The sequence below is a fragment of the Coregonus lavaretus genome (genome assembly GCF_964263955.1).
Source record: "Coregonus lavaretus genome assembly, chromosome: 28".
NCBI classification, from domain to species: Eukaryota; Metazoa; Chordata; class Actinopteri; order Salmoniformes; family Salmonidae; genus Coregonus; species Coregonus lavaretus.
This window is the reverse complement of record NC_140015.1, coordinates 36,306,160-36,322,291: the sequence shown is the minus strand read 5'-3', so window position 1 is coordinate 36,322,291 and position 16,132 is coordinate 36,306,160. Positions and strand designations below refer to the sequence as shown.

At 41.4% G+C, this 16,132-nt stretch overlaps 1 protein-coding gene across 2 annotated transcripts; it reads left to right on the top strand.

Moving 5' to 3' along the window:
* Positions 1 to 1,354: 1,354 nt before the first annotated feature.
* LOC311103724 (5-hydroxytryptamine receptor 3A-like) lies at positions 1,355 to 15,594 on the top strand. Of its 2 annotated transcripts, XM_084145344.1 has the most exons (9): positions 1,355 to 1,421; positions 2,694 to 2,926; positions 4,374 to 4,418; positions 4,505 to 4,611; positions 4,812 to 4,981; positions 12,618 to 12,739; positions 13,290 to 13,500; positions 13,873 to 14,022; positions 14,505 to 15,588. In XM_084145344.1, the coding sequence occupies exons 1-9, from the start codon at positions 1,361 to 1,363 to the stop codon at positions 14,729 to 14,731; spliced, it is 1,326 nt and encodes a 441-aa protein (XP_084001470.1). In that variant the 5' UTR covers positions 1,355 to 1,360; the 3' UTR covers positions 14,732 to 15,588. The 2 variants fall into 2 exon arrangements, with proteins under 2 accessions (XP_084001470.1, XP_084001469.1); XM_084145343.1 differs by lacking the exon at positions 1,355 to 1,421 and having other exon boundaries at positions 2,568 to 2,926; positions 14,469 to 15,594.
* Positions 15,595 to 16,132: the final 538 nt, after the last annotated feature.

Below are 16,132 nucleotides of genomic sequence, written 5' to 3'. Positions count from 1 at the left end.
ATGTATGCATGCTTATTATAAATTCCTCCTGCGGTGTGAAGAGATAAAGACATAATGGGCCGGTTTCCCCGACACAAATTAAGCAGAGAACCGCCATTGAAAAAGCTTTAGTCCAGGAATAACCTTAATGTGTGTCTGGGGAACTGCCCCCATGAGTTTTTCTACCATGTTTAGAGACTAGAAATGGCATGGTATATACGCATCTCTATGGATCTCAAACACACAGTAACGGAACATTTCTGCTGAAACGTCAGCATACCATTTCTGCCATGACCCATCTACTGTCGTCATGGTAGAGGTGCGACGTTGACCCCCCTCTGTCTACTCTCAACAGAAAAGTCTGTAAATGATTCAGTTGTTCCTGATGCTTTCATCAGAGGAAGGACCACCATGCTAACCCTTCTGATGCTATACATAAACAGTATTACATCAGTCAGAGTTACTCTCTAATTTAAACTGTGGGTAGGTTCAGATGTCCAGACAATTAGTCCACAACCAGCTGTCAAAACAAGCTGCTTTATGAACCACTAGTGAGGAGTTAGCAACCTTTCTACATTACCCAGAGAGGAAGCAGTACCACTGAAACCACAATGCTTTGTCTTTTTTTCAAATAAACCAACTCAATCCCTTTTGTATTATTGTATGTATGAAGTCTGTATGCTCAACAATATGATAATAGCCTACGGTCCTATTGAGGTCCAGTTTAACATACAGCCAACTGTAGGGTTTAATGGCAGGTGGAGGTACAGTATATCCCCTTCTGACCAGTCACAAATAGTAATTACCAGTCTGTTGTGGTTGTTTACACAAGATGGTGAAATGAATCCTGGAAGGTTAATTTAAAAACTCATTATTTTGGGATTATAGCCAAGCACATCCTGTATAATATCGAGGATCATATTCACATGTAGACAGTTTGTAGGGGTGTGTGTGTTCTCGTGGAAAACTGCTGTGACAAAATGTTCCAGAGCAGCCTTTATAAGGGTCATCCCAGGTGTGTTACTGGCTAGAGAGGACATTTACATTTTAGTCATTTAGCAGACGCTCTTATCCAGAGCGACTTACATGAGCAATTAGGGTTAAGTGCCTTGCTTAAGGGCACATCGACAGATTTTTCACCTAGTCGGCTCGGGGATTAGAACCAGCGACCTTTCGGTTACTGGCACAACGCTCTTACCCACTAAGCTACCTGCCACTCCAGGACAGGAGAAGGCAAGTGGTGATCACTAAGCAGCTAAAGGTAGGTTTTCAGTCCTTCTTCTAACAGTTTCATTAGAGGAAACTCATCTTAATTTCTCCTAAGACTGTATACCAATGTCCAACTGAGTCTATATGCTTTGGGACAGGAGGACGTGCAGGGATGAGACCCATGGACCACAGCAAGCTGAAATGTTGTCTCTTCTCCCTACTCTTGTTAACAGGTAAGATTTTGTGCTCCATTTTACTCTTCTTAAAAGAGAAAAAGAGAAATCTTTATCATTCCTATTAGCAGATATGAAACAAGCGTTACACACGGTTATCACAAGCTGCAATATTCAAAATATGTTTTTTGAAAAACTGCCTTGTCCCATTTTGGCACACTGCTTGGGCTACGTGTGAAAAATGCAGCCCATTGCCTTTCAAACAGACTATTTTATTAAAGTCATGAAAACCATGAAAACAATTAGAAATAAAACATTCAAATACATTTAAGTGTATTGAAGCTGTATAACATTTTGCACTAAAAGCTGGCCACGTAGTAGGTTGTTTTCCAGTGCCCACTTGTGCTTTAAATCAGTAGTGATAAAGACTAGTGATAGAGTATCAGGTTCCCACGGGGGGCCAGTATAAAAAAAAAAATGTATTCACTAACTGTAAGTCCCTCTGGATAAGAGCATCTGCTAAATGACTAAAATGTAAAATGTAAATGTTTAGATCACTTTTCACAGATATTGAGTCACTACTATGAAGCCTTCAGAAATACTCTAAAAGGGGAGATGGGAAACTCCATTTGATTCGTATTAACGGCCATTGTGTACATTGCCCATGCGTTGTCAATGGGCATTCTGGGTACATCTGGGACAAGGAGTGGACTCCTTCAAGGAGTGAATGGGAGTCAATTGGGCACTAGCTCAAAACCCCAACATTAGCATGAATTATGTGAAAAAGAAGCACAAAATTATAAATATTTCCAGGGATCTGAGATATTTAACTTGTTTTAGTTTTTGATTCATGACATTACATACTTTTAAAGAAAATAAGCAGTTTCTAGACTCATAACTTGACTTTCTGCAAGGGATTTCGTGACGATTAGCTTAGCAACCGCGTGACACAGCATGACAATGTGAATGCGATTGTCTAATGGGCGGGGCATTATACGTTCCTCCATTCAGTGACCAATGAGATTCCTATCTGCTACTATGAAGCCATGCAACAACCTTATCCCATTTCATTTAGATTCAGTTTGTTATTTATTGTACGGTGGTTGTTGAAATATTGGAAGGCATAATTGGTTCCTATAAAATCGCTATATAAATCCAATGTATTATTCTGAAATTAAATACCCGTCTCTGGTTCCACAGTATCTGCAGCAGAACCTCTATCCAATGCAGCCATTTCAGCTAGTGAAATGACTCCAGCCAATGCATCCACTACTACATCCAATGCAGACCAAACAACCAACACAGCCAGTGCAAACCAACCATCCAACACAGCCAGTGCAAACCAACCATTCAACACAGCCAGTGCAAACCAACCATCCAACACAGCTAGTGCTAACCAACCATCCAACACAGCCACTTCATCCAGTGCAACCACACCATCCTGTACGACACGTCGATGTCTGGCCAGCATGCTGATTGCGAAAGAAGCTCTGAGTCAGCCACAGTCTCCATCATGCATCTCAAATATCAGTGTGCCGTCAATAGTGTATGAAACTCTGTCTGTCGTAAGTCCCTTTCTGTTCCTTTTAATTGAGTTTTGTACAATGTGAGGAGTTTCAGAGATAACCTATTGACAGTTGTATCATTATGTGATGATTAATTATACCACAGCATTGTTGAATACTCATTTACAATTGGCTAAAATGGCATTCTAAAATGGACATTAAAACCAGCTAACGGGACAGTTGAAAAATATATCGGGACAGTTGGAAAAGATATCTGGATTATGACACATTATGTGCCTACACATGCAGACCGTACTTGCTACAAAGTTACAGAAAGCTAAACCAACAACCACACAAACCGAAATTGGATACATTGTAAACGCAGGTACAACAAGGAAAAACTTAGCTAGCTAGCACTGATTTGTTTTTCAGATACTTATTTTTTTGTGAGCGTCAGATGACCTAATGTGGTGAGTGATGAACATGCATTTTTGCAGTCATGACGGTGGCACTATGCTGTCAAATCATCCCACGTTTTAAATTTGACCAGCTGTTTTCAGCAACTGGTATTTTTGAATTAGGTTCCCATATTGGCAGATTTGCTAGCAACAAACTATTTAGCTAGCTTCTAGCCTAGTGTTTTGATATGCAATGCGATCTCCTCGTAATGAACAGTGTCGAGCATCCTGACGGAAAGGCAAACTTTTCTAGCTATGCCAGGCAAAATCAGGCTTGATCAGCTCATTGTTATGGATGTATCCAAATTAATGCCAATAGAAAAAAGCTTTAACAAATGCAAATGCATCTACTTTGCTGTTATTCTGGCAGCAGAGGTCGTGACTGTGTTAGCCATAGCTAGTTGGCTAACTAGCAAGAAAGGGACAAGAAGGTTGCCAGCGAGCACAACAAATAGAACGAACGACTGGGTCTCTAGCAATTAAAAGATGAGAAAGTATGAATTATCTTATAAAAATGAAAATATAAATGACAAAATAGTATTTCTACCTGTAAATGTGTGCTTTAGTATTGTTTTCTTTGGCAACTGTGGTATAAGCGGGATAAACGCCTCAGTTCTGTACATTACAGTTATTACCTTAGAAAAATTAACTCTGCAAAGGGACTTGGCTCCACCTCGTCCCGCTGCGTAGTCAATTAATTCCAAGGTAAACTTCTTCTTCTTCTATGATATAATGGCGGTCCGCAAACCAACGTTAAAGGTGAATGCCGCCACCTACGGTGCTAGAGTGTGTGGTCAATCATGGTTTACAACATTTCTAAATCATCCTACCTAACTCAGTACTTCTGAGAAAATAAAAAAGAGCCCTTCTAACTTCTAATAGACACCCCCCCCCCCCCCAACCCCATACAACCTCAATGACCCTACAATTCCATCTTTCCCTCTCTTCAACATACTTACAACAATATAACAACACATGATTCACCGTTTCTTTCCAAGGTAATGTACAGAATGTTGGCATTCATCCCTTACTTATTATCTTCCTAATAGGACACAAAAGGCCTCCGCTTCGAGAGTCAGCTGCAAGTTATGTTGGTACGTACACATAAAAAATCGAATGAGACATTCAAGTAAATGTGACATTTTGTAATACTACTCATGATTATGATTCTAAACTACAGTCTTGGGAAGACCCTGACTTATCATGGGACACATCAGTCTATCATCATGATATGGTGGTCCTGCCTGTCAGCAAAATCTGGACTCCTGAACTCCATGTGACTAATGGGTGAGTCCACTTACAACAGAATACAATAACCTATGTTTAATTTATTCTTGATTCCTTTTATAACATGATCTTCTAAATAGTGAGTGACAGATCTACAGAAATCAATTAGCGATACAGTATTAATTTGAGTGGCTAAATGGTTAGGTGTGACAGTTTCAGTAGATCAATCCTCAGTTGTCTATCCTCAACCTCACATCTAGAGTGCAAACAACGATAAAGCACGGCAACAAGGATTTGCTGGTGCACAGCAACGGGACTATAGAGCACATGATCATCATGAATACTGTGGTGGGCTGTGAGGTCAATCTGTACAACTACCCCTTCGCTTCGGATTTCTGCCCCATCGCCATCAATGTGTGGGCACTTAGAGGTAAGTGCATAATTTCAGCCTCATTCTCAAATCAAATCAAATCAAATCAAATCAAATTTTATTGGTCACATGCGCCGAATACAACAGGTGCAGACATTACAGTGAAATGCTTACTTACAGCCCTTAACCAACAGTGCATCTATTTTAAACAAAAAAAGTAAGAATAGAACAACAACAAAAAAGTGTTGAGAAAAAAAGAGCAGAAGTAAAAAATAAAGTGACAGTAGGGAGGCTATATATACAATAGAATAAAGTGACAGTAGGGAGGCTATATATACAGGGGGGTACCGTTGCATAGTCAATGTGCGGGGGCACCGGCTAGTTGAGGTAATATGTACATGTGGGTAGAGTTAAAGTGACTATGCATAAATACTTAACAGAGTAGCAGCAGCGTAAAAAGGATGGGGTGGGGGGGCAGTGCAAATAGTCCGGGTAGCCATGATTAGCTGTTCAGGAGTCTTATGGCTTGGGGGTAGAAGCTGTTGAGAAGTCTTTTGGACCTAGACTTGGCTCTCCGGTACCGCTTGCCGTGCGGTAGCAGAGAGAACAGTCTATGACTAGGGTGACTGGAGTCTTTGACAATTTTGAGGGCCTTCCTCTGACACCGCCTGGTATAGAGGTCCTGGATGGCAGGGAGCTTTGCCCCAGTGATGTACTGGGCCGTACGCACTACCCTCTGTAGTGCCTTGCGGTCAGAGGCCAAGCAGTTGCCATACCAGGCGGTGATGCAACCAGTCAGGATGCTCTCGATGGTGCAGCTGTAGAATTTTTTGAGGATCTGAGGACCCATGCCAAATCTTTTTAGTCTCCTGAGGGGGAATAGGCTTTGTCGTGCCCTCTTCACGACTGTCTTGGTGTGTTTGGACCATGATAGTTCGTTGGTGATGTGGACACCAAGGAACTTGAAGCTCTCAACCTGTTCCACTACAGCCCCGTCGATGAGAATGGGGGCGTGCTCAGTCCTCTTTTTTTTCCTGTAGTCCACAATCATCTCCTTTGTCTTGGTCACGTTGAGGGAGAGGTTGTTGTCCTGGCACCACACGGCCAGATCTCTGACCTCCTCCCTATAGGCTGTCTCATCGTTGTCGGTGATCAGGCCTACCACTGTTGTGTCGTCGGCAAACTTAATGATGGTGTTGGAGTCGTGCCTGGCCATGCAGTCATGGGTGAACAGAGAGTACAGGAGGGGACTGAGCACGCACCCCTGAGGGGCCCCCGTGTTGAGGATCAGTGTGGCAGATGTGTTGTTACCTACCCTTACCACCTGGGGGCGGCCCGTCAGGAAGTCCAGGATCCAGTTGCAGAGGGAGGTGTTTAGTCCCAGGATCCTTAGCTTAGTGATGAGCTTTGAGGGCACTATGGTGTTGAATGCTGAGCTGTAGTCAATGAATAGCATTCTCACGTAGGTGTTCCTCTTGTCCAGGTGGGAAAGGGCAGTGTGGAGTGCGATAGAGATTGCATCATCTGTGGATCTGTTGGGGCGGTATGCAAATTGGAGTGGGTCTAGGGTTTCTGGGATTATGCTGTTGATGTGAGCCATGACCAGTCTTTCATCAGTCTTTCATTCTGTCTGCTAAATGGCTCTTGCACACAATTACTTACCAAAGATCTTATGAAAAACAAGATGTTACCAAAAACAACAACAACTTTTTAAAATCTGTATAGCCTACTGCAATTCAGTATATAATGCAATTCAGTTTATTTGTCGTCTTTGGAATTGTCTATGCTCCCTGACTGTCCTCCCTCCTGACCAATGATGTACAGTGCCTTCAGAAAGTATTCATACCCCTTGACTTATTCCACATTTTGTTGTTACAGCCTGAATTCAAAATTGATTAAATATATTTTCTCTCTCACGCATCTACATACAACACCCCATATGAAAACGTTTTTAGAAATGTTTGCATATTTATTTAAATTGAGCTCAGGTGCATCCAATTTCCTTTGATCATCCTTGAGATGTCACTACAACTTGATTGGAATGTACCTGTTTATGTAAGGTCCTACAGTTGACAGTGCATGTCAGAGCAGAAATTACACCATGAAGTCCTAGGAACTGTGCGTAGATCTCCCAGATTTGTGATAAGGCATACAGTATATCTGGAGAAGGGTATAAAATAATTTCTAGAGTGTTGAAAGTTTCCAAGAGCACAGTGGTCTCCATCATTGGGAAATTTACAAAATATGGAAGTACCCAGACTAGAGCTGGCCGTCTGACCAAACTGAGCAACTGGGAAAGGAGGACCTTGGTCAGGGAGGTAACCAAGAACTCAATGACCACTCTGACAGAACTACAGAGTTCCTTGGCTGAGATGGGAGAACTTGCCAGAAGGACAACAGTCTCTACAGCACTTCACTAATCTGGGTTTTATGGGAGAGGGGCCAGACGGAAGCCACTCCTGAGAAAAAGACACATGACAGCACGCCTGGAGTTTGCAAAAAGGCACATTAAAGACTTCTGTGGTCTGATGAGACAAAAATTGAACTCTTTGGCCTGAATGCAAACCACTATGTCTGGAGAAAACCAGGCACAGCTCATCAGTCGTCTAACACCATCCCTACCGTTGTGGCAGCATCATGCTATGGGGATGATTTTCAGCAGCATGGATTGGGAGACTGGTAGGGATAGAGGGAACAATGAATGGAGCCAAATACAGGCAAATCATTGATGAGAACCTGCTTCAGAGTGCAAACGACCTTAGACTGGGCCAAAGATTTACGTTCCAACAGGACAATGACCCCAAGCATACAGCCAAAGCAACGATGGAATGGCTTCAGAACAAGAGCGTGAAAGTCATTTTGTGGCCCAGCCAAAGCCCAGACTTGAATCCCATTGAAAAGACTTGAAAAGTACTGTTCATCGCCACTCCCCATCTAACTTAACAGAGCTTGAGAAAATCTGCAAGAAGAATGGGAGAAAATCCCCAAATCCAGATGGCAACACAACCAAGATGTGTAACACAAGTCAAGGGGTATGAATACTTTCTGAAGGCACTGTATATAAACCCTGGATTGCTGATGCTATGTATTGGCCATTGAGAGGCTTTGAAGCCACCGGTCGGCCATATTGGCACTCCCCAGTAGGAACAGTCCTCCATAAGAATGAATGGAATTCTACAGTATTTCAATTAAATGTTTCAAGGATAAAATTACATGTATTTAAGTATTGTTTTGTTGTAGTGGCGACAGTAACATTAGTAATCTCTAAACATTATACTTTAAAAAACCCTGGAGTCAATGTCCGCGCCCCCGTGGACATCTAATTAGCATAATAATACAAAATCCCAATCAAATTTGTCCATTTAAGCTAGAGATACCTGTTTTTTTGCATCACTAATATTACCCCTCTATGGAAAGGTGAGTCTCTCACGAACACGGACGTCCACAAGCCTCACCAGACTAGTCTGAAGGTAGCCGGGTACCAGTTGAAAAAATGAAAGGAAGAATATATGAGAGTTTAGTGCCTAAAATAAGGAGTTAAATAATAAATAAATAAATAAAATAATAATAGTTTCCTGATCTTTCTTATATCTCTCAGATATAGGACAGACACTTCAGAACAAACTTATTTTAGATTTATTTGGGGGGACTATCTGTTTATCCATGTATGAAGCTGCTATTCAATGCGTTTATATGGTGTCTGTAATAGAATAAATGTGGTGAAAATGAATGTAGAGATTAATAAATGCTTCCAAAATATACAGTGGGGAGAACAAGTATTTGATACACTGCCGATTTCGCAGGTTTTCCTACTTACAAAGCATGTAGAGGTCTGTCATTTTTATCATAGGTACACTTCAACTGTGAGAGACGGAATCTAAAACAAAAATCCAGAAGATCACATTGTATGATTTTTAAGTCATTCATTTGCATTTTATTGCATGACATAAGTATTTGATACATCAGAAAAGCAGAACTTAATATTTGGTACAGAAACATTTGTTTGCAATTACAGAGATCATACGTTTCCTGTAGGTCTTGACCAGGTTTGCACACACTGCAGCAGGGATTTTGGCCCACTCCTCCATACAGACCTTCTCCAGATCCTTCAGGTTTCAGAACTGTCGCTGGGCAATACGGACTTTCAGCTCCCTCCAAAGATTTTCTATTGGGTTCAGGTCTGGAGACTGGCTAGGCCACTCCAGGACCTTAAGATGCTTCATACGTAGCCACTCCTTAGTTGACCTGGCTGTGTTTCAGGTCGTTGTCATGCTGGAAGACCCAGCCACGACCCATCTTCAATTATTTTACTGAGGGAAGGAGGTTGTTGGCCAAGATCTCGCGATACATGGCCCCATCCATCCTCCCCTCAATACGGTGCAGTCGTCCTGTCCCCTTTGCAGAAAAACATCCCCAAAGAATGATGTTTCCACCTCCATGCTTCACGGTTGGGATGGTGTTCTTGGGGTTGTACTCATCCTTCTTCCTCCAAACACAGAGAGTGGAGTTTAGACCAAAAAGCTCTATTTTTGTCTCATCAGACCACATGACCTTCTCCCATTCCTCCTCTGGATCATCCAGATGGTCATTGGCAAACTTCAGACGGGCCTGGACATGCGCTGGCTTGAGCAGCGGGACCTTGCGTGCGCTGCAGGATTTTAATCCATGACGGCGTAGTGTGTTACTAATGGTTTTCTTTGAAACTGTGGTCCCAGCTCTCTTCAGGTCATTGACCAGGTCCTGCCGTGTAGTTCTGGGCTGATCCCTCACCTTCCTCATGATCATTGATGCCCCACAAGGTGAGATCTTAAATGGAGCCCCAGACCGAGGATGATTGATTGTCATCTTGAACTTCTTCCATTTTCTAATAATTGTGCCAACAGTTGTTGCCTTCTCACCAAGCTGCTTGCCTATTGTCCTGTAGCCCATCCCAGCCTTGTGCAGGTCTACACTTTATCCCTGATGTCCTTACACAGCTCTCTGGTCTTGGCCATTGTGGAGAGGTTGGAGACTGTTTGATTGAGTGTGTGGACAGGTGTCTTTTATAAAGGTAACGAGTTCAAACAGGTGCAGTTAATACAGGTAATGAGTGGAGAACAGGAGGGCTTCTTAAAGAAAAACTAACAGGTCAGTGAGAGCCGGAATTCTTACTGGTTGGTAGGTGATCAAATACTTATGTCATGCAATAAAATGCTAATTAATTACTTAAAAATCATACAATGTGATTTTCTGGATTTTTGTTTTAGATTCCGTCTCTCACAGTTGAAGTGTACCTATGATAAAAATTACAGACCTCTACATGCTTTGTAAGTAGGAAAACCTGCAAAATCGGCAGTGTATCAAATACTTGTTCTTCCCACTGTATATATTTTTACAAAGGGGAGTGCCAAGATGGAGGCATGGTGGCTTCAACACAGCGGCCCCCATCTGTCATGTAGTGTATACAGTGCATTCGGAAAGTATTCAGACCCCTTGACTTTTTCAACATTTTGTTACGTTACAGCCTTATTCTAAAATTGATTAAATTGGGTTTTTTCTTCATCAATATCCCACACAATATCCCATAATAACAAAGCAAAAACAGGTTTTTAGAATTATTTGCAAATTTCTTACAAATAAAAAAATGAAATATCATATTTACATAAGTGTTCAGACCTTTACTCAGTACTTTGTTGAAGCACCTTTGGCAGCAATTACGGCCTCGAGTCTTCTTGGGTATGACGCTACAAGCTTGGCACACCTGCTTTTGGGGAGTTCCTCCCATTCTTCTCTGCAGATCCTCTCAAGCTCTGTCAGGTTGGATGGGGAGCGTCGCTGCACAGCTATTTTCAGGTCTCTCCAGAGATGTTCGAACGGGTTCAAGTCCGGGTTCTGGCTGGAAAACTCAAGGACATTCATTGACTTGTCCTGAAGCCACTCCTGTACTTTGCTCCATTCATCTTTCCCTCGATCCCGACTAGTCTCCCAGTCCTTGCTGCTGAAAATAATCCCCACAGCAGCTTCCGTCTGGCCACTCTACCATAAAGGCCTGATTGTTGGAGTGGTGCAGAGATGGTTGTCCTTTTGGAAGGTTCTCCCATCTCCACAGAGGAAACTCTGGAGCTCTGTCAGAGTGACCATCGGGTTCTTGGTCACCTCCCTGATCAAGGCCCTTCTCCCCCGATTGCTCAGTTTGGCCGGGCGGCCAGCTCTAGGAAGAGTCTTGGTGGTTCCAAACTAATTCCATTTAAAAATGATGGAGGCCACTGTGTTCTTGGGGACCTTCAATGCTGCAGACATCTTTTGGTACCCTTTCCAGATCTGTGCCTCGACACAATCCTGTCTCGGAGCTCTACGGACAATTCCTTCGACCTCATGGCTTAGTTTTTGCTCTGACATGTACTGTCAACTGTGGGATCTTAAATAGACAGGTGTGTGCCTTCCCAAATCATGTCCAATCAATTGAATTTACCACAGGTGGACTCCAATCAAGTTGTAGAAACATCTCAAGGATGATCAATGTAAACAGGATGCACCTGAGCTCAATTTCGAGTCTCATAGCAAAGGGTCTGAATGCTTATGTAAATAAGGTATTTTTTAATCAATGTGCGAAAAATTCTAAAAACCTGTTTTCACTTTGTCATTATTGGGTATTGTGTGTAGATTGTTGAGGATTTATTTATTTTTTAATCCATTTTAGAATAAGGCTGTAACATAACAAAATGTGGAAAAGGTCAAGGGGTCTGAATACTTTCTGAAGGCACTGTACATCATTGTCCCTGACACTCCGTCCCCTCCAGGTTTGTGGTAACTGAGACGTGTTTGGGCCGGTGTATCATGCTGCAGATCCAATTGGCCTTTGCGTGTCTTTTGGTGCTGGTTAGTGGGCTGGACACAGTGAATATTAGGGGTGTAATGGTTCACAAACATTTTTATTTGGTTCAGTCCTTGATTTTTGGCTCGGTTTTCAGGAGGGAAAAAACTAACATTATACCATCCTTTGTAAATTATAATAAAGATAGACAATCTTTAGGCCTAATTTATCTCCCAAATTAAAGCTTTAGCCTAGCATTGAAGGGGAAGTTCAGTATTTTACATCTTGATGTTAGATGGTTCCTCACCCTGAAAGTAGTATATGGGCTAGGAGAAAGTGTAATCTGTGGTTCAGTTTTCTCTGAACAGCAACTACAAACTTCAGCTAACTTTAGCCACTGCTAAACAAAAGAAATCAATGGGATTGATTGGGGTAATCCTGCAAATCAACTCCATATTTAGTTTGTTACTTAAAGGTGATTTGGACACCTTTTTTTTTACATTGTCTTTTGCAAATAATGTGGCACTTCTCTCAGAGACCACACGCTACGAAACAAAGACGTTTTGTTTGGATATGCCTACCAGTGACATTGTTTCACCAAAGTGGCTCTGAAATATTTGTTACAGTAGGCGACCACCACTGGAGTAGGGATCAAAATGTTCACATCTTTATTTTCTTATCATATCCATTTTTTTAAGCGTTTATTTTGTATTTATTTATGTGATCGTTTTTCCCATCCGCTCCTGAGAACCAAGATAAAACCAAAACAAGAGAGTCAAATATCAAGAAATGAACCGAACAAAAAATATATATCTTTACACCCTTAAAATAAATGATTTGTTGTATTAAGCTATGGTATGATCTTTGAGTGAGTGAACTAGTATAAAATATCTGCCTTTCTAGGATGTGGCATGTTCCTGAACTTTGGGGATGTGAGCAAGACTAGCGCAAACCGCGGGGATTGGCTTACCGAGAACGTGGAACTCACTGCTAAAGGAGGCAGAGATGATCGGAACTATCTATGGGTTAGTGAGTGCTCCTGGTGATTTCATTACTTTTGTTTTGTGGGACATGTAAAGATACTTTACTCTTCCTATTTTTAAAGGGCAGAACTTAAACAACATTTACACACAAAAAATACAATGCACTTAAATAAAAATGTATCTGATGTTTTCATACATTTCATAAGTAGTGTTCCGTTGAGATAAATACACATCCCAGGCTATCTATTGCGTAGATCCATAAATACACATCCCAGGCTATCTATTGTGTAGATCCAGCTACATGTCACAATCCCAAATTAATGGAAAAGATGAGCACTATGTAATTTCCAGATTTGCAGTGCGTATCTTTTCCCATTCATTTGGGGTTAAGGAATAGTTGGATCTGCACAACCGATGGTGAAGCATGTGGACTCATTGACATTAGGCTTCGTTTGAGTTCTGAAAACATCTGACAAAGTCTGATTTTGGAGTGTAATGCTCTTCCCTTTCAATTTTAAACAAATGCTACGTTTAGATGCAAGAGCTCGAAAAACTAATTATTTCAGTCTGGCCTACCAATCTGTCTTCACAGGTGTCGCTGAAAATGCGGTCCGAAACCCCGTTTCTGTCCCTGGTCCTGCCCAGTATACTGATCATTGTGGCTGATGTGGTGAGCTTTGCCCTGCCGCTGGGAGGGGGCGAGCGTATCTCCTTCAAGGTTACACTGGTTCTCAGCTTCATCATGTTCCTCATCATCCTCAAGGATCTTCTGCCTGAAGGAGGCCAGTGCAGCCCCATCATCCGTGAGTGTTCTGCGTGGAACAGCATTTTGTTATAAAGGGTGTGTATGTAACAGAGTTAAGAAATTGCCATAGGCTTATTTCACAGCTAGCTTGAAATGTCGCCAAGGGAGCTATCAAATTTCTATAGCTCAATTGGTTGGTACGTTGTCAAGGAGGACGGTCACGTGTGTTTGCGAGCAGTGATCCTGAACAGCAACAGTGATCCTAGTGATCCTTTGTGAGCAGAGGATCACTATTTCTAGCCCGGTATGTTACAGGGACAGTAAAGGAAGCTATACTGTTAGCAGCACACTGACATCGGTTTCATGTATACAGCACCTCTCTGCCACCATATAACAATCACACATCTCTCTCTCTTGTTGTTCTCCATAGGAAAGCACTTCTGTTTCTGTTTGGTCATCCTGGTGTTGAGCATGTTGCAGTCTATGGTGCTCACACGTCTGGCTAAGTGTGGCACTCTCTGGCCCTGCAGCCTCTCCAAGTCCAAAGACTCACCGCTTAAAGACACAGACAATGAAGAGGGTAAACTTTTTAATTATTTTGTCATCTCAGTTACCCACAGAGCAAGATATATTTTTCTGGTTGCCAAAGAAGACGTTAACAAAACGTCCTTATACAACCATTTATAACCTGACCATGATGTCATAATGACGTTATTGCAACCAGTTTTACTGGGTACCCCATAAAAAATTATCTAAATCACCATAAACTAGTCAAGTTGTATTTTATTGATGCACAACCTTTTAATTATTACCCTTTAGCTGCAGTTAAAGCTTGCAGCTGACATCTTTCCCAGTATATTTTCTTGTTACCATCATTTGTCTCGTGTATACGCTGGTCTGGCCAGCTACTCCATTTGATGTTTAATCTGTCACTGAAAACTATGTCCTGAATCATTTTTACCTCTTTATTTAATTATGTTATTTTAAATATGTTATCCTTTTGTTTCTCTGATTTACTTTGTCTAGAATCCAGGCCTGATATTACTGTCATCAAACTGAAAGCCTCAGAGGAAGAGAAGAATTCACCCCTCCAGAAGGTGGTGAAGTTTCTCAACAAAATGGCTGCACAAGACCAGAAAGAAGTTAGACACCATCGCTTTGCCAACAAAGTAGACTTGATCTGTTTCTGTATCTATCTCACCATCCTCATTGTTTATACAGCCGCCATTTTATATTTATCCTTTGGTTCTCCATGTGAGATCAACCAATTAGAATTCTGGGAGAACTAAATTCTTTATTTGTCTGTTTGGGTCATAGAGAATGATAGAGAAAGCATTCCTATATCATTCCCATTATGATGTCTGTGAGCGCACCGGCAGCGCCATTGAGGCAATCTCCATTTAAGTAGCCAATTTTCTTCTTCTACTACTACTACTTCTATGAGTTGGCAAACAAACTGAAAGGGTGCATACTGCCACATGTAGTGTGTAATTTGAACAGGTATAAAGTCAAGGTTGGCAATTTACTGCAGTTATGGAATGTTTGCTCACGAGTATAATTCATTGGCTGATCCCTACTGATGACCAGGATGGAATCATGTGATCCTTCCTTAACCCAGTTGATTACTTCAAAATGGTTAAAGACCCATGGTGCTGCCCATGCTAATACAGGCGTTTGGCCACTAGAGGCCTATCATTCTCTATGGTTTGGGTCTTCACAAATTTAGCAAGAACTAGCAAGAAGCTAGCTTTTGAGTTTCTGTGTGAAATAAATAGATGTGTGTATTCTTCACTAGAGCTTTAACAAGATTTATTTCAACATGTTTAAAACTAGACAGTCATATGTGGAATAATACATTTAGCAATTAGACATGAATACATGTAATGGAGACTGTAGCTGTAGTATTAGTAGTGTGGAAACAAATCAACAGTGTGTTATTTCCTATAGAGGCAGTGTGAAGGCCTTACATTATCACCTCACTAAGCAGGTTCTCAACCTCAGGCTGAGATATCAAATAGTCTCACGATCATCTCCTCCACCTGCGCTGGGCTGTATTTGTGGTATCTCTCAGGGTGTTTGGAGAAATCAGCATTGTCACATCTGTGTAAAGTACAGGTAAATGACCATAATAAAGGAATATCACTGTACCAGCATTTTGTATGAAATTCTTATTGCACATCACTATTGAACAGTGCTGAATAAAAAAAGATACTTGACATAGATATCAAACATACATAGTACACCCCAGAGCTACACCTACAGTATTTGAAACATATCATTTATCCAACCACTATGGAAGTATTTCTTCGACTTTATTAAATCTTAAATGCAAATGAGCAAATAATACATCAACGTCATGTTTGCAATTCCTTTTCGGTCCGTGGCGTGTACGTTTTGTTATTTTGATTTCCGTGTCAAAACGGAGAGTGAAAAACAGAAAACAGTTTGTTTTTTCATTTTTTCATTTGAAAAATGACTTATTTTCTCATTTATTTTGTCAAAATTGGAATAAAGGAAAACAAATGACAAAATGTATTTAATGTTTTGGTTTTTGTTCATACCCGGAAATACACGCCCCCCTCATAGAATATTCATGGGGCTTAGAGGGGCGATTACAGCCTAGGTTGGCAGCACAAAGAAAGGATTAGACTGTCAGTTTGACAGGAAATTAAAAATACTAATGTTAGCTA

Bases quoted from the DNA above. Each gene is read 5' to 3' on its own strand.
- LOC311103724 (XM_084145343.1), top strand. From the start codon at position 2,609: ATGACTCCAGCCAATGCATCCACTACTACATCCAATGCAGACCAAACA. The intron at 4,419-4,504 runs GTACGTACACAT...TCTAAACTACAG, and splicing joins GTCAGCTGCAAGTTATGTTG to TCTTGGGAAGACCCTGACTT. The intron at 13,501-13,872 runs GTGAGTGTTCTG...TGTTCTCCATAG, and splicing joins CCAGTGCAGCCCCATCATCC to GAAAGCACTTCTGTTTCTGT.